At 40.6% G+C, this 24,935-nt stretch overlaps 1 protein-coding gene across 1 annotated transcript in view; it reads right to left on the minus strand.

Annotated features, from left to right (window-relative positions):
• DNAAF10 (dynein axonemal assembly factor 10) overlaps positions 1 to 24,935 on the minus strand; it is a 117,330-nt gene that overhangs the window by 32,271 nt on the left and 60,124 nt on the right. The window contains exons 3-5 of the mRNA XM_039529041.1: positions 8,494 to 8,670; positions 3,723 to 3,782; positions 2,268 to 2,452 (exon numbers count right to left, since the gene is read on the minus strand). Of these exons, the coding sequence (XP_039384975.1) occupies positions 2,268 to 2,452; positions 3,723 to 3,782; positions 8,494 to 8,670 (422 nt within the window). The remainder of the gene's footprint in view (positions 1 to 2,267; positions 2,453 to 3,722; positions 3,783 to 8,493; positions 8,671 to 24,935) is intronic.

Raw genomic sequence — 24,935 nt, forward strand, 5'->3', positions numbered from 1 at the left:
TTCTCTATGGCATAGGTTAACAAGATTTCCCCCCTGTATGAATCCTATATACATATATCTCTCTATAGATATAGATATAAAATATTACCAGTTATTTATGCTACCTGTAGTACTTTTTTAAATGCAGAGGGGAAACTGTTATGGTTGAAACAAATTTTGTGGAAAGAAATATTTTATAATCTCACTAAGCAATGTATAAAATGAGTAAATGGGAATCCTGCACAACTATATCAATCCTAAATTTCATTAAGCTAAGTGCAAGGGAAATCATGAATGCATCAAACATCTTCAGCTGTTGTATCTGAAATGAATCTCACAGCTGATTTACATATCCTTAGGGCTATTTAATAGATGCAACTGCTCCCAGTTAGTAGGTGACAGAATGAAGTGACCATATAAGCATGCTGCAGTTACTATATGCATACAAGGACTAGTTCTTGGCATTAGCATTAAACTGTATTTTCTTATACTATTAAGCAGAGCTGTACTACAAGTTATTTAGCAAAGAGAGACAGTCCCTGGTAATATATTAACAGGTATAAATAAACAGTCTCCTGTGTTACAAAAATGTAATTAAGGTTAATTAACAGGAAGCAATGCTTTGTCAGCCAGTCAATATATAGAAACATCTGAACAGTCACAGGAAAAGGAAAACAGTTGACCTAACACCCTGTTAAATTTTTACATTCTTCTATTATATATATATATATATATAAAACTGTGTGAAATAAAAGTAAGGATGTATATCCATATATTGAACTGTTAATGTTCTGCTTGGCACTTTGTACTCTAGTTTTGTTTCTGAATCAAGTATATTAAATTAAAGCCCATCTAACTACTACATATAGAAAGCTACATATATATCTATATATAAATAGACACACATATATATATAGATAGATATTTCCTTGTTATAAAAGATGAAGAAAAATAAATTAAAAAGCCAACCCCTTCCCTTTCTCCACCACACTGATATGCTCTTTCCATCTTGCTGTCCTTCAGACTTTAAAGTGCTACACTGAGTTATTGAGAGAATAAAGTTCAATAACACTTAGTTGGCTTCATGAGGCTCATGTTGGAAAATGTGGCTTCACAGAGAAAAATACTTCCATTTAAATACACAGAGAGCGTTGCTGGACGTCTTGAGCAGATCTTCAGAGATGGAGAAGAAAGCAAAAGTGTTGGGTGGTGCCCTAAAAAGAGTCACACATCTACCACCATCTTTTTGTGGATATCTAGGCCCCCTACAACCTGCAATGGCAATGAAAAACATTTAATGTTAAGAGAACTGAGAATCAGTAAAATCATATTAAACAACACACCACATAAACACACGTCTACTTGCATCCTCTTAACAACTTGCTACCTCCAGTCAGTTGCTTTTTCTGCTGCGCCCCTCTTTTCTGGCCTTTCCACACCAGCTTACACTCCCACAGACTGAGTAGGCCAAATTCACATATAAGGGGGTGTAAGTTATGGCAAGTAGGTTACGTGTAATAGAATCTATGTTAGTGCAACTCACATACTGAGAGAGCCAGAAGAAAGAATAAATCAAACAGCTTATTCTCTCTCAGATCCACTTATACTGACCTCTGAATTTATTTGTCAGCTATGATTTTCATACACACAAGCCTCCTTGAATAGGAAAACTATCACTGAAAATTAAACCTGTGGAAGTCAACATGAGGAACCAGGAGCTCAGGGAAGCCCATTGGCATCCTTGGTAAAAGAAGGGGCGTGCACAAAATATATATATATAAAATCTTTTGTCTGGTGAAAAAAGGTTTCCCTGGAACATAACCCCCTCATTTACATTAATTCTTATGGGGAAATTGGATTCGCTTAACATCGTTTTGCTTAAAGTTGCATTTTTCAGGAACATAACTACAACGTTAAGTGAGGAGTTACTGTAATTGTGGTAAAACCAGTCTCTTTAGCTCAAACTGTATTTTAGATATAATTTTAGTAAATCTAAATATCAATATTTTCCCCCTAGAGCAGTGGTCCCCAACCTTTTTGTCTGGTGGCCGCCGAAATTCGTGAGCGATGCCTCTCAATGACGTCACTTGTCGATGGCAAGCGGCATCATCGCCGAAATTTGGGAGCGACACCTCTCGATGACGTCACTCGTTGGCAACAAGCGTCGTCATCGAGAGGCATCCCCGCCGAAATGCCGCTGAAATTCGGCGGCATTTCGGCAGGTGCTCTCCCAGGGGCCAGGACGCGGGCGCACCGCGTTGGGGACCACTGCCCTAGAGAATACTTACAGCACAGAACTCTTCAAAGGATATTCTTCCATCACCATCCTTATCTGCATTAATTATGGTTTTGTCTACAATTTGCTGTAACTGAGTGTCTTTGAGATTGTTCCCAACCATCATCTTCAGCACTTGGAAGAGCTCCCCATTGGAGATATAGCCATCTTTGTCCATATCATAAATCCGGAAAGCAACTGCAGAAAATGAGTTTAAGGAAAATTCAATAGTAAATATGACCTGCCAAAAAAAATTTCCACTAGACTGAACACTTCTCAGAACACAGATACATAACTATGTATTTTATATGTACAACTGAGTAAAAAAGGTTTTGCATTGTTTTCTGTAGTTACATTGATTTTTAAGTCATGAATTTATAAATCCTGGCAGACAAGGATCCTACTATATCAGACACAGAACAGTGAACAATTCTACTATAATTTATTTAACCCTTTAGTATGGGAGATTTTTAACACTCAGACCTGGTCTATACTAAAAAATTAGGTTGGTTTAACTACACTGGTAAGGGGTTTGAAAAAGTCACTCTTCTGACTGGTGTGGCTAAGCCAACCTAAATCCCCATGTAGACGGTGATAGGTCAACAGAAGAATTTGCCTGTCTACCTAGCTATCGCCTCTCAGGGAGGTGGATTCCCTAAGCTGAAGGGAGCATCCCTCCTGTCAGGATAGGTAGTGTCTACACTGAAGTCCTACAGTGGCGCGGCTGCACCGCTGTAATGTTTGAAGTGTAGACAAGCCCGGAGTGTAAAAGTATTCCATTAACACTGACATTAAGCAAACAGCAACAAAATTCAGCAAACAAGAACTGCATCATAAGCTGGGCCACTCACATTAGAGACAAAATCATGGCCTTCTGTGGCACGGCTAATCAACACCCCAATTGGTCAGTTTACAGCAAGCCATTTGGACATGGTCGAAATCTGGGATGGGGGACTGTTTTTTAATATTTAATGAACTTTCCTTCCTACATCCATATTATATCTTTAATTATTGCAATAAGGATTAAAAGAAAAAGCAAAGGTTTGACCATATTATGCTTCTGAAAGATACATTGTCAAAATTTTGCAGGAACAGTTTAGTATTTCTTTGTTTTATTGTATAAGCAAAAATCAAATAATTTCCATACTGTCAAAAGCAAAATGATGTGCATTGCTCATGATTCCTTTAATCTAAAAAGGATGTGGACTTTGTTTTGCTCATTCAGTAGGAAATGCAACAATGCTGCAGAGGCAGCATGCTCAGGCCTTTTCATGAAGGTGCCAGTGACCTCCTCAAGAGGTACAGAGTCCCAACTCCTTCAAGATAGTCTCCACCTGACCTGCCTGATGTAGACTTCTGTCAGAGAACATGCACCCCAGGAGGAAAAAGTGATTTCCCAATGTTTTGTTAAAAGTAAACTACATTTGAAAATTATCAGAAAAGCGGTCATAAAAATCAAAGTACTTACACCTCAACTTCTGTTCCTTATCCCCTTTGACACTGAACTGGGAGACTCCTTCTATAAATTCTGAAGAATACAGGGCAGGAAAAGCATTTACAAATCAGTAGTGTATATATATTTTCAAAGCCCTGTTTATTGCAAACAGAAACCAGAATATTCAGAAAAAAAAAGTTTGTTTTGTTTTTTGTTTTAAAGTCTGTATTATTGGGAATGTCCTTAAAACATAGCTTACCTCAAGAAGGAATAGTGTCGCCACATCCTTATGAAGGCATTTCTAGCTCCTTTCAGCAGAAAGCATCTCAAACCAAACACCATGCCCAATGTAGTAATATATATTTTAAGTAAATTTTGATATAATCAAAAGCTTGGACTTTCCAGGAAATACAATTTATATAAATAAGGACTTGAAATGCCTACTGTATTGACTTCAATTGGAGTTGTGGTGTAGTCAGTTCATCTCAAATCAAGCCCTAACTTATATCTTGGATTACATTAACGTGGCCATATTTTTAATAAAACAGACACATAAATAGTATTTTTAGAAGGGTGTTATAAATAAATGTGAATATTAACAAAATGACACTCAAACTATAACAAACTCCGAAACCATGCAATTCCCAGAGCCAGATCTTGCAGCCTTTACTCACATGTGTAACAGCAAAGAATCAAAAGAACTACTGATATAAGGTACATAGGATCAGACTCCAGAGCAGGACTTTCTGAAGTCCTGGTAGGTAAGATGCTGACCTAATAAGAATTTTGTAGTTAAAATACAGTAAAGAAAAAAAAGTACAAAGGCTACCATTAGAATGGAAATACTGACTACCATTTGTTGGCAAAAATCCCAAACAGTTTTCATTTTAACAATAAAATCACCAAACTGGTTTAATAAAATATTTGTGTAAATGTATAGGCAGAGTGAACAGAAGATCTAATACAGCTATACTAATGCGATTTAAGTGACTTTTTTCCTGTGTTTGAGAAAGATGTTAGATGGATATCAGAAAATGAGTTTCTCCAGGAAAAAGGTAGATAGAAAACAGGAGAAGCAATGCAAGTTTCCTCACACTTCCCTGCAGTGTCTACACACGTGTCAGCAGTGATATTTTTTGTGAGGTGGCCACCTGTTCAGCAAAAACTGGACTGAGACTACCATTCATTTACGTAAGTCACCAAACATGGCCAGATGGCAACAGTAGATTCACTGCCACAAAACACATTATATGATACAAAATCAGACTAGTGCTAAATCGTCCGTTACAGCTTTTCATAATCACATTATTTGAGTTCATAATCTCAGGAACAATATAGTACCCTCGCTTTAACAAGTGTATTTTGACAATTATTATGGACAATATTTAAATAGTTTTAGAGGATGACACTGAGGAAAACAGTCTTAAAATTCAAACATTCCAATTTAGTTGGGTTTTGTTTTTTGCTGTTGTGCTATAACAACTTGAATGTACTTCATGTTTACTGTTTTCTTCAAATTTTATTGAAATTTGGTAAATTCTAATCAGATACGAAAAATTAGAAAAAAAAGAGACTTTTTAGTCTAATCCTGAAAAAATCCTACATTAATTTCAATGGGAGTTAAAGAAAACTTGCCACTCTGAGAATTGGACCCTAAATTAAAGAAATATTAAATTTGATATTTTGGCATTGGAATAACCAGGGCCGCCCAGAGGGGGGGGGGGAGAAGAGGGGCAATTTGCCCCAGGCCCCGGGTCCCGCCGGGGCCCCCACAAGAGTTTTTCGGGGCCCCTGGAGCGGGGTCCTTCACTCGCTCCAGGGGGCCCGGAAAACTCTTGCGGGGCCCGGCCCAGGAGCTTCTTCCGCTCCCGGTCTTCGCCGGCGGGGGGTCCTTCTGCTTCAGGGCGGAAGGACCCCCCACTGGCGAATTACCGCTGAAGTGGGACCCACCGCCGAAACACAGCCGGGTCTTCGGCGGTAATTCGGCGGCGGGGGGTCCTTCCGTTCCGGGACCCGCCACCGAAGTGCCCCGAAGACCCGCAGCGGGGGCCTCCCGCTGCCAAATTACCGCCGAAGACCGGGCTGCACTTCGGCGGCGGGTCCCACTTCGGCGGTAATTCGGCAGCGGGGGGGCCCCTGCCGCGGGTCTTTGGGGCACTTCGGCGGCGGGTCCCGGAACGGAAGGGACCCCCACTGCCAAAGACCCCAGGCCCCCGGAATCCTCTGGGCGGCCCTGGGAATAACTCAGCCCCTGACCCTCTAAATGAGCAACATTTTTAATGATGTAGCTCTCTAACACTTACTTTGGAATTCAATTGAAGCTTATTTTGCTTTTAGTCATATCAGCATTCTCTCTTTTTTGTTTGAAAAAGTGGCAAACTACAGGTAAGAAGGACTATTAAATAGAAATACAGTACTTCTGTAATCTCTGTAATTTACAGAGAAAAACGATTTTCAATCTAAACAAACTGTCATAGAAAAATATCACATACAAGGTATTTTAGTCACAGAAGAGAATGTTGTATGGAACCCAAAAGTGTTGCAAATTATCCTGGAAAGATTCCTACACCAGTCTAAGAAACCTGGTCTAGTACTGATGTAATGTACACAAAAGAGAGTCTGTCACAAAGATCACAGATTCCATTATTTTATGGAACTTCCGTGACTTCTTTGGGGACAGGACTGAAGCAGCTGGCCGGGACATCAGCCCGGGGCTGCCGGAGCAGCACCCAGCCCCAGAGCAGGGGCCCCTGGAACAGCTTGCCAGTGGTCCCAGGCCTGCTGGAGTGATGGCCCTGATCCTGGTCCAGGTCAACCCCCTGGCGGCTGGAACAGTGGCAGGGCTGGAGCAGCTGCAAGCCCCGGCAGTGCTCTTTGTCCCCTCCAAAGGGTATTTTTTAGTAAAAGTCAGAGGCAGGTTGCGGCTTCCGTGAATTTTTGTTTATTGCCCACAACCTGTCCCTGACTTTTACTAAAAATACCCACGACAGAGTCTTAATCTTAGTAATTGTGTAATACCTTAATCTTGAGGAAATATTCCAAGAAAAAAATCCTATTAAGAGGCTATAAAAGTTGGAACTTATTTCTCATTAAAAATGAACTATTTAGATCCAAATATTTATAGAATCACAGAAATGAATGTAGGGCTAGAAGGGACCATGAGAAGTCATCAAGTCCAGCCACCTGCACTGAGGCAGGACCTCAATCATGCATGACAGGTGTTTGTCCAACATGTTCTTAAAAACCTCCAATAATGGGGATTCCATAGCTCCTTAGAAGCCTATTCCAGAACTTAACTACCCTTACAGTTAGAAAGTTTTTTTCTAGTATCTAACCTAAATCTCCCTTGCCACAGGTTTTAGCCCATGACTTCTTGTCCTACCTTCAGTGGACATGGACGGCAATCGATCGCATTCCTCCTTATAACAACCCTTAATGTATCCGAAGGCTTATCAGGTCCTTCCTCAGTCTTTTCTCAAGACTCAATGTCCCCAGTTTTGTAACCTTTCCTCACAGGCTTAGAAAACCTGACCTTTCTTCATTTTTGATGCTCTCTTCTGGACTCCCTCCAATTTGCCCACATTTTTCCTGAAATGTGGAGCCCAGAACTGGACTGGACACAGCACTCCAGCTGAGGCCTCACCAGTGCTGAGTAGACTGAGACAAATTACCTGCCATGTCTTACATACAACACTCCTGTTAACACACCCCAGAATGCTATTAGCCTTTTTTTGCAACAGCATCACCTCAATTTGTGATGCACTATAATGCCCAGATCCTTTTCAGCAGTACTACCACCTACCCAGTTATTTCCCATTTGTACATGTGCATTTGATTTTTGCTTCCTAAGTGAAGTACTTTGCACTTGATCTTTATTGAATTTTATCTTGTTGAATTCAGACCAATTCTCCAACTTATCATGGTCTTTTTGAATTCCAATCCAGTCCTCCAAAAGTACTTGCAACCCCTCCTGGATTGCTGTCATCTGAAAGGCTTATAAGCATATTCTCCACTCCAAGTTATTAATGAAAATATGGAATAGTTTCAAATCCTGGACTGACCCCCTTCAGAAATCCCACTACATATTCCCTCCTACTTTGACAGCAAACCATTGATAACCACCTGTTGAGTATGTTTTTTCAACCAGCTCTGCAATCACTTTATAGTAATTTCATCAAGACTATTTCCCTCGTTTGCTCGTCTATAATTGCTCGAGTCCTCTTTGTTTGCCCCTCTCCAGTCCTCTGGGATCTTGCCCATCTTCCATGACTCTTGCTAATGGTTCTGAGATTGCTACAGCTAGTTCCATGTGTCTCTTAAAAATTTAGTTAAGTAAATCTGAACCCACACACTTGCAATTCTCTCCCACCCATCATGTCTTTTTCATGTTAATGAGGAAAATAGTTTTTAGAATGCCTAGATTAATATTGTTTCCCTAATATACTCTTAAATGGATATCAAGGATGAAAGCGAAGTTAAGAATATGAATAGTAAGAAAGATTACTAAACAAAACAGTTAAACCAACAGAAATTGTTATATTGGGTTATGCATTAGGGAATAAATAAATTTAAGTCTATTTTATATACACATTCACAGGAATTGTTAGTATCTATTTCTAATATATAAAAAGTATCTTTATAAGCGTGTTTCAACCTTAAACCTCTAAGTGGATTTCACACTTTATTTTGTTCTTACAATATTTATTCTATTTTTTTTTACATCAGAGCTGAAATTAACAGTTTCCAAGAGTTAGATCTTCTAAGAAAATGCCAACATCATGTATTATACAGCACTGTATCTTACCTTTGAAGTCCACTTCTCCATTCCCATCTGTATCAAATATATCTATTACTCGCTGTACTAATGGGTTCTGTTGTAACTCAGGCAAAGACATGAACTCTTCCACACTCAAAGAACCAGAGTTGTCTAAATCAAGCTTCTTAAATCTCTTTCCTAGCCGTTTAATCTCATCTGCGTCAACTAAAGGGGAATAAAAAAACTGCTTTCAGAAAGATTTCACTATACAAATTTGCTACTTAATTATGTTTGCTCTGATGTATTTAATTCAATATTTCTCTTCCAGTATCACAATTGTTACACATCTCTGCAAAGCTTATATACTACAGCCATGATCACAGACACTTTTTATATTGAAAAGCTTACCATAAAAGCTTTTCAAAAAAGTAATTTTATGGTAAGCTACCCAAAGCCACTTACCAATTTTTTCCCCTGCACCAGCCATAGCATACAACCTTGTGATTAACTATAACTACTGTATGCTGACTCAAGATTTTGAAGGATTGATAATGTTAAGCTAATTCTTATTTATGGTCACATGGTGTGTTCTGGCACCAATGACTGCAGCTGCCTGTGCAGCTTCCTAGCTCTGAAATCCCCAGCCTGGGCCTGCCTGATGCATTCCCAATCAGCATTTGACACCAAGGAACCTTTGAGGAGGGGGTTTCAGCAGGGTGTTCACTGGTTCCATTTGAAAGCACAGTCATTTCTTTCATTTATAGTTAATCCTTAAACAGCTGAAAAAATCATGAATGATTTTTAATAAGTAGTAGTAAACTATTAGACTTATCATTAAACTAAGCATTAATGGTAATATTTAAAGAAAGGCAATTATGCTTTTATTAGTTTATGTAAAACAGAAAGTAGTAGTGCTACTTTGTTATGCCAAAAAAACATATTGGTTATATTTTACTACCATACTGGAAATCTGATTGGTGTTTTCACCATAGAAAGTTAAAAAAATTGATGGCCACAGGAAAGCCACTGCAATTTTGCCACCTAAAATCTTGCAATAGACTTTTAAAAGACTCAGAGTAAAATTTCTTTATCAACCTCAAAACCAGAACCTTTCCCATCCACCAGCCTGTCAGTAGAAGAACAGAATAACCTACATAGGTACAGAGCCCACTTTATCACAATCATGATCAAATTTAAAACAGTGTTATTAGAGAGACAGACAGACCTTGGTAACAGCTCTTCAGATACTATGGTGATTGTCATAGAAATAGCTTTAATAAAATAAATAAAAACAACAGACCTTTTGTACAAATATTTCCTTTGATTAAATTAGCTACATCCAAAATTTAAAAACTCACTTTATGCAGTATTTGACATTTGATGCTAGCTGAGATTTTTCAACAACATATTCTGCATAAATATTCCTCACAAGAGTTGTCAATCTGAACTTTTTTTTAAATGCCATCATGTTACTATAACAGGAACAGTTATGTGTTCTTCCTTTAAAAAGTTAGTTTATTGGAAATACCACCAAGTGCTCTGCTCATTGTGCAGGAAGCTGGTGGAAAATTGGCAGAAAATTACTGTGATTGAATGTACCACTGTATCTAGAATCATAGAATATCAGGCTTGGAAGGGACCTAAGGAGGTCATCTAGTCCAACCCCCTGCTCAAAACAAGACAAATCCCCAGACAGATTTTTGTGCCAGATCCCAAGCGGCTCCTTCAAGGATTAAACTCACAACCCTGGGTTTAACAGGCCAACGCTCTCTGTATTCACACCGTATACACTACTGTAATAATCTTTGTACAACATATGCCTTGTGAAGTATCATTTGAAAGCTAACAACACGCTGGTCAATAATATCATGATGAACTGTGTGTAGCAACCTTATATGTAAAGTTATGAATTCCTCCTGAATGATGTTGGTAGCACACAGTCAAACCCATGTAGCCCCTATTAGGCAGGACAAGTCAAGCAGGTCTAAAAGGAATGTGTGTTTACATCAATTGACATATAAGTAGTAAACAAGGTCCTTGAGACAGCAAGAGAGAGAAACAAGGCAAACCTGCATTTTAGCAAAGCACAGCATGAAACCTCTTTCACAATGACTGTCTCCCTGCTCACAGTGGGAATGAAATTTATCACGGGGTAACCTTCAGGAAAATGCAATTTCAAAGGGTGACTAAACTACAAAAGCAAGAGGCAAAAACACAAGTTCTCTCTCCCTTTTCCATCTAAGACAACAAAAGAAACAGCCTATGAACTTTGGGAGCAGACCCTGACTGAAATTTGGTCAGCCCTGTTGCTGGAAGCATGTGGCAACAACTGCACCTTGAAACAAGTCTAGTTTGTTAAGTTTAGAAAGTGTTTTATCTTTATTTTTCTTTTAACCATTTCTGCCTGTAATGCCTTATACTTGTACTCACTTAAAATCTCTTTGTAGTTAAATAAACTTATTTTATTCTTTAATTAAAACTAATCCAGTGTTGTCTTTAAACTGAATTGTGTTGGTAGCTCAATTTATGGTAGCAAACTGTTGCATACAGATCTAATATATCTGGAGAAGAGTGGATAGTGCGGAACACACTTTTTTTTTTTTTTGGGGGGGGGGGGGGGAGCCAGGACTGGGAGTGTGTTGAGGTCACCCTGCAAGTAGTAACCAAAGCTGCTGGAAGCCAGAGTGTGGCTGGTGTTTGCTAACTGGCTGCTGTGGTCGAGTTGCTGGACCAGGGCCGTGGCTATACACAGACACTCAGGACGAGACCTGCATGCTGCTTGTGAGAAGCCCATGCTGTGAGCTACCGCAGCAAAGCATGGTGAGGCTCCCCAGGTTGAAGAGCAGGGATGACAGAGACACTCACTGTTTTGGATTGCACACCAGAACATCATAATTGCACACGTATCTTAGGCCACATCTATATGTACAGTGCTGCAACGGTGCAGGTGTACTAATGCAGCTGCACTATTGCAGTGCGTCTAGTGAAGATGTTCTATGCCGATGGGAGAGAGCTCTCCTGTTGACATAATAAAACAGCTTCTGCTGCTTCCGGAGGTGATGTCAACAGGAGATGCTCTCCTGCCAACATAGCACTGTGCACACAGGTGCTTATGTCGGTGTAACTTAATGTTGCTCAGAGGGGTGTTTTTTTAACACCCCTGTGCAACTTCAGTTATGCCAACATAGGCTGTAGTGTAGACACAACCTACAGAATTTCATTAAAATGTGCAGGTTACCCTACATATTTCCTCATAGAACATCAGGGTTGGAAGGGACCTCAGGAGGTCATCTAGACCAACTCCCTGCTCAAAGCAGGACCGATCCCCATATCATGGCTGTGTTCAGCAAACATACAATAGCAGGAGATGGCATTCTCCTTGCTTTCTGTACCTCAGATTTGCTCCATCTGACCCATTCTGAGATCATAGATCAGTGGTCCCCAACACGGTGCCCAGCATCTTAATGTGCCCGCGTCCTGGCCCCTGGGAGATCACCCTCCGAAATGCCGCCGAATTTCAGCGCGGACGCCCCTCGATGACACCGCTTGCCGTTGACAAGCGACGTCATCCCCGCCAAAATTTGGAAGTGACGCCTCTCGATGATGTCGCTTGTTGACAGCAAGCGGCGTCATCGAGAGGCGTCGCCGCCGAAATTCGGCGGCATTTCGGCGGGTGCTCCACCGCCACAGTGGTCCTTCGGCTGGTGCCTGCCAGCCAAAAAGGTTGGGGACCACTGTCATAGATTTTGATACCTTCTTGTCTTTAAGAACAGAATGACTTAAAACAAAGATCACTTTAGACTCATGAAACAGACAAATTTATTTAAAACATCCAAAAACTGTAAGTGCCTTTCTGACAGCCATTGCATGGCATGTCCTTTCCTTACAGGGAAAAGCTTTAGGACTGAATGATGAGAATATGATCTCTTGAGACTGACAGAAAATTGGGGTTGTCTTTGGAAATAAAAGATTGATTTGTGATCAATGTTGCTTTGTTGTAGAAAATATAGAACTGTGGCTTGCAGAGCAAACATCCAATTCTGCGATCTGTCTGTCCAATCATTGTTTTTAAAAATGGTACCTTGATGGAGAAAAAGATTGATCTTTATTCAGTAATTAATCAAAATACAGCAAATAAAAGTGACCAGAAGCAGACTGAGGTCTTGGTGGAGGTGCACTATGAATCAAAGATGGCTGCACTAGTGATGCTGTCCTCAATACTTTTTATATCCGAATGCCTTGAAATCCTATTCTTCCAAGCTGATTGTAGGATAGTGGTATGCCTGATATGTTCCTCTTAAAGTTATCACTTTTATATCAATGGTGGTACCTCAAACGTGGTATCTGCTCTATTTGGTAGGGGCAGAACGTGTCTACTGTCATGTTGCCCAGTCTCAAGGATAACTGCTTTCTCAAACAGTAGGGAGCTCCTAAGGACATCCACATATTTTCCCTTCTTTGGACAGGAGTGGAAATGGAGAGAAAAGGGTTTTTGGCTGCTTCTGTGATAGCGCTTCTGTCACTAGCATGCCTTGTTCTTGTCTCTTGGCAAAGAGCTCAGGGATCTCACAGTTTTGTCATAATGCAAAATGCTTCATTCTGCCAAAATGATCTACCTACCTTACTGAGCTCTTCTTTTTTTATGCAGAATTTTGAGATGTATGATTTCCCTTTCCCCAAGTTAGGCACACTACAGCTTCCTTCTGAAGCCATACAGATATGGTTTCTCCCTGTGTGCAGAATAGGCAAAACTTCCAATCTACCAGCCTGTCGGCCCTGTCAGCGTAACCCACAATAAATATGGCTCTTTGTCCCATCTAGAGGCTGGACCATATAAAGGACTTATGAGTCTGCTAATTTCTGGTTTCCTTTAGCACAAGCTCATGCTTTTAGATTGAGGTCTTGGGTTCAATCCATAAAGACAATCCAACCAGCATCATCATTACAAGTGGACACCTGTACGGGGATTTGAACTGCTGTGCACATATGAAACTCAGGACATGCTTCTTTGACCAGGAGTGTAGCTCTGTGTCCTGACTGGTTGGACCAGCTGTAGAGATTTGAGTCTACTACTACCTCCAACCCAAGAGATACGGTCCTTTTGCTCAGGGAGTAAAGACCCACACTCTTGGAGCCAGGGATCCCAGTTTAAATCTTAACAGACAACTTAGCCAGGGGCATCACAACATCAGCAGCAATACAAGTGTTGGAAGAGGAAAGTAGTAGCTGGGGCAGACAGAGCTGCCGCACCTCCGAGCCAAGGTGGGGGGAAAGAACAAGGTCCAGAGAGGCAACCTGGTGTCCCTACCAACTTGGCTAGATTGAATTTTACCAAAGATTTTTTTTCTCTGTTTAACAGTTTATTGTGAAGTTCTGCAGCAGTAAATCTGGATAACTGCTTGCAACTATGGAGACGGGGGAAAAAGGCAGGCTCTTCAAGAACAGAATTTCCTCCCTGCTGTCAGTTACAGTTCTGATCTGCCTCCAGGGCTGCCAAAGCATGCTAAACACCCACTGTAGCATCTATGTACTTGTCTATGCTGAATATTGCTTCCTGAGCTGCCTGCACATGGAGCTGGCAAGAGATACAAGATAAATAAAGCAGCTCTGAGCACCAGTTCATTTAATTACGCTTTGGATTGTTAACATGCTGCATTCCCCCTTGCCCATGATCTTCTGCTTAGAATGAACACTATCTAGGGTGTGTGCGTGCACAGTAAAGCACCTCACAGTAGTGCCAAGACCACGTTATTCATCAGCTCTACAGTGCAAACAATGCTGGCAGAGCTACACTGAAACCCTTCTGGACCTCACAAATAGCCTGGATCACTTTATGCTAACCCTTATGCAGAAAGTGCTTAACAGATTAGGAAGGGGAAGCAAAATACTCCTGGCAACTGGCCAAGTTACAGAAAACAATTCCTCTGATAAAATACACAGATAAGGTATGACTGTATGTTCCCACTCCATTATCAGTATATCAAAGATTTTGTTCACAGTGGGCTTGTCTACATTGCCATTTATGTTGCTCAGGGGTGTGAAAAAGCAATGCAAGGTACATAGACTTAAAGCACTGTCCATATCGTGCTATGTTGGCAGGAGATGCTTTCCTGCCAACATAGCTTCCACCTCTCATTGAGGTGGAGTAATTATGCCAATGGGAGAGCGTCAGCATAGTGCATTTTCACCAGACGCGCTACAGCGGTGCAGCTGCATTGATGGAGCGCGGTAGCATAGACTAGCCCTAGCTTTTTGCTTCTAGCAAGGTTTTCAGAGAAAATAACTATGTTGTATATACCAATATATCAATTATTTGGAATGCCAGCCACTAGTTGAGCTCGGGGCAGACAGCAATACATATTTTATTTAGCTCCTGCCTATAGTTCCAACCACACGCCCCTCCCCATCATCTATGGGCAATGAAGTGTTATAAGAACCAGCACAGTTTAAAAATAAGCCTGGAGGGGAGGAGGGGGTGCTGTATTTTGGGAACCCCTTGACCAACTGACTCCAAATCTGTAACACTAACTCTATCCCAGGACTTCAACTGCCATAGCAACTTTCAGGCCAATCTGAGAATGTATCTACAGCACTTTGAATAATTGACTCCAAACAAAGCTCAGCTCAACCTTATCTGAAGTGCTGAAAGGGGCACCCCAGAATGAAAAAATAAATGTGAAAGAACATCCATTTAAACATTTTACACAAACTGACTCGTATGCTCATATACTTTTTGTTACAAGCGCACACCCTATTCTTGACTCAAACTGTAAAATTCCTCAAAGCCAAATAAAATACTTGACAAAGCACAAGAGAAAATCCCATAAGAAACCACTGCATATGAAGACTGGCAACACTAAAATATGCTGAGCTACAGGTAAAGGGCTAAATACAAGAACTGGGATTTTAAATCAATGGGGGGAAAAAAGGTACAGAAAAAGGAACTGTGGAAAGTGTAAATACAACCTCGAAACTCCAGAACAAATATACAGACAGAAAGGGTGATAAGAAATTTTAAATTAAAAATATTTGAATAAGAAAAGTTAAGGAAAAAATGTCAGGGAAACAACTCATGCCTTTTACCTTTCTTTAAAAAACAAAAAATGTACCTTAAAGTGACAGAGGTTAGGCACAGTTTTTAGAGAGGGGAAGGGGTGAAAGTAAAACAGTTGTATTATAAAAGTCCACTTAAAGGTGGGAAGAAAATGTGCAAAGAAACACTTAATCTATCTGAGCACATTTACTTTCTTAAAATTCTGGCAGATACAGACACCACCTAACCATTTCTCTCTCCTCCACAAAATCATACTTTCTAAGTTATAAGTTGTAGCATCAAGATAGACCTTCTAAGACTGAAGGGGAAAACTATTTTAAAAGTAAAAAATTATCATTCATGCTTGTGACTTGTTTCAAAATTTCTTAGCAGAGAAGATTATCGTGGAGCTTTTGTAAGGAAAAATGGGCAGCACACCAATGAAATACAATATACTGTATTTCAATGGAAGAGAAATTCACAGATTTTAGAGCCAAAAAGAGACCATAATAATTAACTAATATGACCTCCTGTATAACACAAATTAAAAAGTACAGTCAAGGGAAAAGAGGTAATTACTTGCATATAATTGCTCGCCAGAAATGTAAGTGGTAGTAAATCCCCATGCTTAAATCCGTGCTCCCAGACTAAACCAAGCCAGAACTCTCCAAGGGTTTTTATGGAGTTTTCCAAGCCCAGGAAGTGGCACATTTCACTTCTAAAGAAGGGCTTCAACAACCGTTAAGGTCCATAATTTTCAGTTTCTTTTTCAATTAAAAACCGCAAAGCATTAACCAATACACACGTTACTCAAACTCTGTGAAAGACTGGAAAGTGTGGATCTACTGCAACCTGTATCTTGAGAGAACAGTTTCTTTCTGGAGAAAAGGCAATTACTTATCTGTAATAGTTGCAATAAATCCCCCTTCTTGGAAAGTTAAATGCTTGAGTGAGTTCTCCTTCAAAGAGCAAGTCTAAGACAGAAGTGAAAAATAAGGAAGAGACTGCCTAGCCAGGCTGTAAATAGGTGTGTGAACATCAGTGAACCAACTACCACAAGCAGCAATTATTACAATAGCATAATTATTTTATAATTGCAGGAAAATATCGAATGCAACACAACTAACTAGTGTCATATCCCATGCTCCCTAAAATATGTACTGTAATTGGTGAGAGAAACTGATATATTTAAATTGAACATATACTGAAATCTCAAGACAGAAAGTTGTCTACACAACGTCTCCCATCTCCCCCCAAGAACGTAGGGCAAAATTGCAAATAGTCTGATCCAGAATATCAGCATAATTATGGAGATGGGATAGTCATCAGTTACTGTAGCAGGATAGTTATAGTGACATAATCAAGTGTAGAACTAAGTCACAAATGAAGAAAGACAGGAATGGTCATTCCACCAGTTTGCCTTGTTCCAGTGAAGCATCCCAAGATCTTCTGATAGGAGATGTACTAAAGGGTAAAAATCACTCCAAACAGTCTAGTTTCTTTGAAATTGTGGTTTCAGTGCAGTCATCCTCTAAGAGGGCCTAGAAATGAGAAGAGGAAGTTACCTTGTGCAGTAACAATGGTTCATCAAGATGTGTCCTCCTATGGGTGCTCCACTGTAGATGTGCATCCCTGTGCTTCTGATTGGAGATCTTCAGTAGCCTTGTCCGTTCGGCCCACACATGCGCTTTCCCCTTCTCATGCTCCATCTCGAGGCTAATTAGCATGGCACGGGCAAACCACCCCATTACTTCTCTACCGCAGACTCCCTGACAAGAACTCTGAAGTAGAGTGAAGGAGGGCGAATTGTGGAACACCCATAGAGGGACACATCTCAAAGAACCATTGTTACTGTACAAGGTGAGCAACTTCCTCCTCTTCTTTGAGTAGTGTCCCTATGGGTACTCCACTGTAGATGACTCCTGAGCAGTATCCCTAATGAAAGGTTGGGGCTTTGGAGTTGAGTCTGTTATGGATAATAATACTGCAGAGCCAAAACTAGCATCGGAAGTAGAGTCCCCATTAATCACATAGTGTTCTGTGAAGCTATGTAAAGATGCCCAGGTGGCTGCCCTGCAGATTTCTGAGATGGAGCCATTCCTTACGAAAGCGACAGAGAAGGAAACAGACCTCGTGGAGTGTGTGTGAATTCCAGATGAAGGCACTGCATTGCAAACATGATAACAGCGCTTAATACAGTTTCAGACCTATTCGAAGAGTCTCTGAGACGATACTGCTGTGCCTTTAGACATTTCAATCATGGAAAGAATGTGCTTAGGACATTTCCTAAAAGTCTTTGTCCTGTCCAGGTAGAAGGCCAGGACTCTCCTGGAGTCTAGCATGTGCAAGATGGCCTAGCTGTTACCATGATGAGGCTTAGGATAAAAGGTTGGGAGCTGAATTGGCTGGTTCATGTGAAAAGATGAGTACACTTTAGGAATAAACTTTGGGAGTGGCCTGAGAGTAACCTTGTTGTGAAAGAAGACTATAAAAGGGGTGTGTGCGCCATAAGTGCTACTATTTCCCCTATTCTCCTCACCAAGGTCATAGCCACCAGAAATGTCTTCATTGACAGATGTGTAAGCGAACGTGGCCATACGTTCAAACAGTAGTCTAGCCAGGCTCTTTAAAACTAGCTTTAGGTCCATGTTGAAGGGGGGCATGTAGGTGGGGGAAATAGGTTCATTATACCCTTGAGGAACTTCTTTGTAGTCGGGTGTGAGAAAACTGAGTATTCCCTCTACTTGTTGATGGGAAAGTTGCTATGGCCGCTAGGTGTACTTTGAGCAAACTGAAGGATAGCCCTGTCTTCTTGAGAGCTACGTGCCTGGAATTGCATCAAACCTAAAACCTGGTCCACTTTTGTACGTAAGTACGATGGGTAGCCAATTTCCTACTGTATAGTAACACTTCCTGTACCTCCTCGGAGCAGGTGCTCTCTCTGTGTTGGACCCATGAAGTAGCCAAATCTTGAGTCGGATTGATGAACACATACAGATGGAATGGAGGAAAGGTGTAAAGCAAATCTGTCCCTCAGGGGTTCTTGGACATACTAGTGGTATCTGTCTCACAGACCCTGGCAATCTGTGGGTACTGTGCTTAGATGCCTTCGGTGCAACTGGTATAGAAGAGACCTAACCTCCTCTGGCTGGTTCAGGAATCACCACAAGGGCTTGAAGCTCTCTTTTTAGAGGTCTTGCCTGGAGAGTCTGAGGACTTCTTCCTCGGTACACTGGCCTGGAGAGGGAATGCTGCAAAAAAGACTCATGTTGCGGGTCAGATGTAGGCTGCAAAGCTCCCTCCATGAGGAGCAGCTTTAGTTTCAGTTCCCTTTTTTTCAGGATCTGGTGTTTAGCTCATGACAGAAGGTATACTTCTCTGGAATGGATGCAGCGGGAATGCCCACCCATTATCAGAAAGTGAGGCACCTCTTAAACCCGGGTGAACCGGGCATGCCCTTTACTGGGGGAAATTCCCAGTTTAGGAAACAAAAATGGTAAAGCAAAAAAAAAAAAAAAAATTTTTTTAAACAGGGAAAGAGAAAAAAAACTAAAAGGAAATTCTATCAGATGATGCTAAATGAAGCATTTCACCCAATGTACAACAATTGTGTGAAACAGCTAAACAACTTCAGCCAGCAAGATGTCTGATGGGTACCTTGGGATATCCTGCATAAAAAAAGATGTCTGCTTTCCATAATCAAATAAAGGGATTGAACTCATTGTCAAAGGAAATATGATCCAAAAATTTACTGAGAGCAACCAGAATCTGTTTTTCTCTTGGACAGTTTATACATACCATGAACCTGTGATGGGAAAAAAAATGAGTAGCACAGGGATCAGCAACCTTTGGCACATGGCCCATTAGGGCAAGCCCCTGGCGGGCCAGGCCGGTTTGTCTACCTGCTGTGTCCACCGGTTCGGCCGATTGCGGCTCTCACTGGCCAATGGGGGCTGCGGGAAGCGGCGCGGGCCGAAGGATGTGCTGGTCGCCCCATCCCACAACCCCCATTGGCCTGGCGCGGCGAACTGCGGCCAGTGGGAGCTCTGATCGAACGAACCTGTGGACATGGCAGGTAAACAAACAGGCCTGGCCCACTGGGGCTTGCCCTGACGGGCCGCGTGCCAAAGGTTGTCGATCCCTGGAGTAGCAGGAACATCCTTCCTGGAAGCATTCTGAAAAATGTTTTTATTATTACTGAGTGTAGAGCCCTTTTCTATACAGGTTCAATACCACTTCCTTTTCTATATGGGTTGTTTGTTTGTATGGTAAATTTCAGCTCAACTGGGATTCAGGTTAAATTACAGATGCTGGACAATAAGAATAGTACCAGAAATAGCTCCTACAATCTCAGTTCCAAAACAATTATCTTGAAGTTGTGAAGCAAAGGGATTATAACCTAAACTGAAAAACTTTTCAAGCTATATTTTGAAAAATGTGATTAATAAATGCAGATAGATTAAAGTGCCATGTTGAATACATTACGGTAATTGCTATATCAGAACCAAACCAGCATTCAGTCTAGTTTGGCATCGGCTTATACTGGATTCTTCAGAGGAAAACATGGGGAGGATGACATACTTGTTCATGGCAAATAAGCAACACTAATCCATATGAGTGGAGAAATTTCTTCATTATCCTAACTGTTGATCAGCCTATGCCCTTAAGCATAAAACTCTTAACTGCCATTCCCAGTTAGCGTAACTGCACATGCTATTCTTATTCATATAAGTGTCTAATCATTTTAATTACTAAGCTATTTGCATCAATAATATCCTGCAGCAAGTTCATAGGTTAATTATACACTGCATGTCTCAGCAAAGTGTTTTTTAAAAATAAAAACATTCTGTTCCACATGCTCATATTTAACAAAAAATGCTTAAACTGCCAGAAAATTCAAAGGTGGGTGAGGTAATAGCTTTTATTGGACCAACTTCTGTTGATGAGCGAGACAAGCTATCCAGCTTACACAGAGCTCTTCTTCAGGTCTGGGAAATGTACTCTTCACAGCTAAATAGAAAGTGGAACAGATTGTTTAGCGTAAGTAGCTAATACAGTTCAGGGGACCATTCAAGGTGAACTGGCCTGTTAATACCTCTCCAAGCATAGACGGGATGGGTGGGGGGAAAGAAGGGGAATGGGGTGAAGTTAGTGGGTTATAGGTTTGTTGTAATAAGCTATAAATCTAATGTATTTCCACCACCACAGGCCAACTATGCCTGGAGAAGTGTTAACAGGCCACTTGAAATATGAATGGTGCCTTGAAATGTGTGTTAACTACTTATGATAAATAACCTGTATTTAGCTGTGACACTGAGGCCTGGTCTACACTAGGAAATTAGGCATGAAAAATCCACACCTGAGCAATGCAGTTAAACTGACCTAACCCTCATGTAGACAGATATCTCGGGGAGGTAGAGTAACTACGCCTATGTGAGAATTCCTCCTGTTGGCGTAGGTAGTATCTTCACTGAAGTACAACAGTGGTGTAAGCTGCCACTGCTGCGTTTTAATTGTAGACAAGCCCTTAGTACATTTCCCAGACCGGAAGAAGAACTCTGTAAGCTTGAAAGTTTGTTTCTCTCACCAAAAGAAGTTGGACAAAAAAAAAAAAAAGATATTCCCTCTCACCCTGTCTCTATCTTGGGACCAACACAGATACAACACTGCATACAGAAAATTAAAAAACAGTGTTCTAAACATTGTGATAGAAAATTCCAATGGTATATTTAATCTTCATGAATTATCACAGATAGAGTCACAGACTTTAAGGTCAGAAGGGACCATTATGATAGTCTAGTCTGACCTCCTGCACAATGCAGGGCATAGAATCTCACGCACCCACTCCTGTAATAAACCCCTAACCTATGTCTGAGCTACTGAAGTCCTCGAATCATGGTTTAAAGACCTCAAGGTGTTGAGAATCCTCCAGCAAGTGACCCGTGAAGGCGAAAAACCCCCAGGGCCTCTGCCAATCTGCCCTGGAGGAAAATTTCTTCCCGACCTCAAATATGGCCATCAGCTAAACCCTGAGCATGTGAGCAAGACTCACCAGCCAGACACCCAGGAAAGAATTCTCTGTAGTAACTCAGATCCCACCCCATCTAACATCCCGTCACAGGCCATTGGGCAAATTTACCGCTAATAATCAAAGATCAATTAATTGCCAAAATTAGGCTATCCTATCATACCATCCCCTCCATAAACTTATCAAGCTTAGTCTTGAAGCCAGATATGTCTTTTGCTCCCACTACTCCCCTGGGAAGGCTGTTCCAGAACTGCATTCCTCTGACAGTTAGAAACCTTCGTCTAATTTCAAGTCTAAACTTCCTGATGGCCAGTTTATATCCATTTGTTCTTGTCTAGGAAATGTTTTCACATTCTAAAAAAATATTTTTAAACAAAGCCTCTTTTTTAAAAATAAACAGAAGGGTAAAAAAATGCAGAGTGTAAGACTTGTTCTAGATCAAGTGTATTTTTGTCTATTTTCATGTCTGTCTTTAATTCTTGGTGCCATCTGCTTGTTACAGTATTCTCTGCTCAGCAGTTTAACTTCATATTTGTACTATTTACATAAAAAAAAATGTCACAGAACTAGGTATCAAACAGATTTCATATCAGATTTTCAGTGGTGTACCCTGTTTTGCACAAGCAGTAGAAACGAAACCACTCTTTCCAAAGTTGAGCTGCTACTCTTATTCATATTCTTATTCATTCTTTTGATGAAGGCATATTCTTCTCCATTCTTCCTGGAACCATGTGGCTCGATTCGTTCACCTGGACTTCCTCCACAGATATACAAGTATTTCTGGTTCTCACCTATCACCATTGTGCTCCTTCCTATAAAAAAACCCTCTCTATATACCTGGTAGATATCTGCCCCCTCCTGTAAGGTTCATTTTTGACTTCCTTTAAGTGGGAGAGTCTGAATGGAATCTTTGCCAGCTGTTTGTTAGATCCCTAGAAGTTAACTCAGAAAGGTCATCCATTTCAACCACATAGAACATAAATCTGCAGATAAAGTATAAATCATGGGCCATTCAGAGACAGAGGAAAAGATACTCGGAGCTATGAAGATTCCTGGGGGTAGTAGCTGCCAGTCAGCCTGCTGACTGAACTAAGGACAAGCGAGCAATATCCAGCTCCAAGCACTGCTATTGCAGGTAGGCCCAAGGTCCACAATAGTAAGCTGGGCCACAGCTAACTGAAACAGTAAGGCAGAAATTAACTTTATTTACATTAGTTGAAGCAGAGTCTGCCTGTACCTCAGTGGATTGATCTGAGTATCCTTGAGCACTGGTTGGAGCCAGCATTCTTCTAACCTCACACACTGGAGAGATAACCTTTGTTGTTCCAGATTTCCTTAGATAGCTGAAGTGAAGATCTACATAACCCACATTTTCTGCTTTTTAGGTTTAACAGTAGAATCAAATGTTTTTCTTTTGAAATAATCTGGACTAGGTAAAATCAATTTTCTGATACAACTGTCATCAAAAGGCATCGAAAACTGGTGAAGAGTAGGAATGTCATGTGAAGAGAGGTGGTACAGCCGATGCCAACCCTATGAACTTTAACTGACTCCACTAACTACTAGTCATCACAGAAAAGGTACCACCTATCATTTGCAAATTGCTACTCTGAGGTTGCAGGAGATGCATTTCCACATATAGAGATATTGGCATTTTAAATTGATATCTTGAAAAGGCAGTCTGCTGGTAAAGAAAAAAAGTAACAATTCATTTCTATTTTCATATGCCATTGAGAATAGCATTTTTTTTTAATAAGAGTTCCAATTTCAAGTATTTCTTAACAGAAAGACATTACTACTAAATGTTTCCTCATTCATCCAAGCAGCTGTTTTGTTAAATTCCAGAGGCAACTATTAAACAGGTCTTACTAGTAAGATGTAATGCTGCAGGGAATTCTAAGCTCTGACATAAATCCATGGAAATACACTGGAATGCATGTTCTTGGATTGATATTAAAATTAAAGATAGCCCTAGAATGAATACCATAAACAGATAAAGATGTTTTGTTCAAAAACATTTGAATTATCTAGTTCCATGTGAGTATAGTAGACACTTGGGGTTGATATTTTTTTCAGATACTTAGCAAGTATTGCAGAATACATGGGTTCCCCCTCTAAAATGACGATAGGGAGTGTATAGATTACAGAGGCCCAGGACACTGTGGGCTCTTACCCGCTTACTATATGCCCCTTAGTGGCCACCCTGAATAATGGTTCAAAAACACTGACAACTAAATGCTTGTCTAGACTGCAAGTTACTGCATGGCAAACCATGGTGTGAATCTACAGCACACCAGCTTGCCACGCAGTACTGTCCAGTGTGGACACTGCTACGGCACACTGCACTCTGGTGCTCCCAGGGTGCCGTAGCAGTGTCCCACACAGGACAGTATTGCATGGCAAGCTACTGTGATATAGATTCACATCTTGGCTTGCCGTGCAGCAACTTGCCATGTAGACTGGCCTTAACACCATGGCGAGGAGAGGAAAAAATCAATACTCCAATCCATGATGTTTTTAAAGATGCAATTTTATTGCTGGCAGTCTGTCCACATATGCCAATCATTGATAGGTGCTTCAGAAATGCAGACACACAAAGAACTTTACATCTGTATATTTTTAAAAATAAAAACTCTCTCAAAAAACTTGTGTTAATGATATTTTGCTACACATCGATAGCACCAGTAATTATACGGCAATAAAAGAGAAGGCCAATGTTAAAAAAAAGTGTGCCTAAAGTTAGGTTACTAAGGACTTGATCCAAACCTAACTGAAATCAGGTTTCAGAAAGACTCCACTAACTTTAATGAGCTTTGGATCATGCCGTAAGTCTTTATGTAGGCACCTTAAATGAGAGTCTGGATTTTCAAACATGCTGAACACCCTACACTTCTTCACTGAAGAGTGCTCCACACTTGAAAATCCAGACACTTAAGGTGCCTAAATAAGGATTTAGAAGCCTAAATTTCACACATTCTTAAATATCAGCATAAAGATAATGACAGTAAATGGTCTATAAGGTGGCAGTTTTGCAAAAAACTCTTGATTTATGTAGTTTTCAAATTTGTCAACATGAACATGGATCTTACCAAAAACACTGCTAGAAGATATATTTTGTTCTCAGCAAAGCTATCCTGAAATTCATTTTAAAAATAAACTATTTAAGAGAGAAGTTTCTCATTAGAATAGACTGCAGAGATCTCAAAATAAAGGAGACCTTCAACCAAAGCTCTCACCTCTACAAAGTCTTGTCTGATGCAAAAATATAATGTTTCAGAGTGAGCAACCAAGACAGCCTCTATTTCAGTCTGAGGTCAAATGTCAAAAAAACCGATGCCCCTGAGAATGCATTCAACCACTTGTCTTGCATATGCTTACACACAGCTGGTTTAATCCTTTTCATGGTTTCAGATGTGCCATTTACAATTT

Source organism: Mauremys reevesii, linkage group 3, assembly GCF_016161935.1.
Source record: "Mauremys reevesii isolate NIE-2019 linkage group 3, ASM1616193v1, whole genome shotgun sequence".
NCBI lineage: Eukaryota > Metazoa > Chordata > Testudines > Geoemydidae > Mauremys > Mauremys reevesii.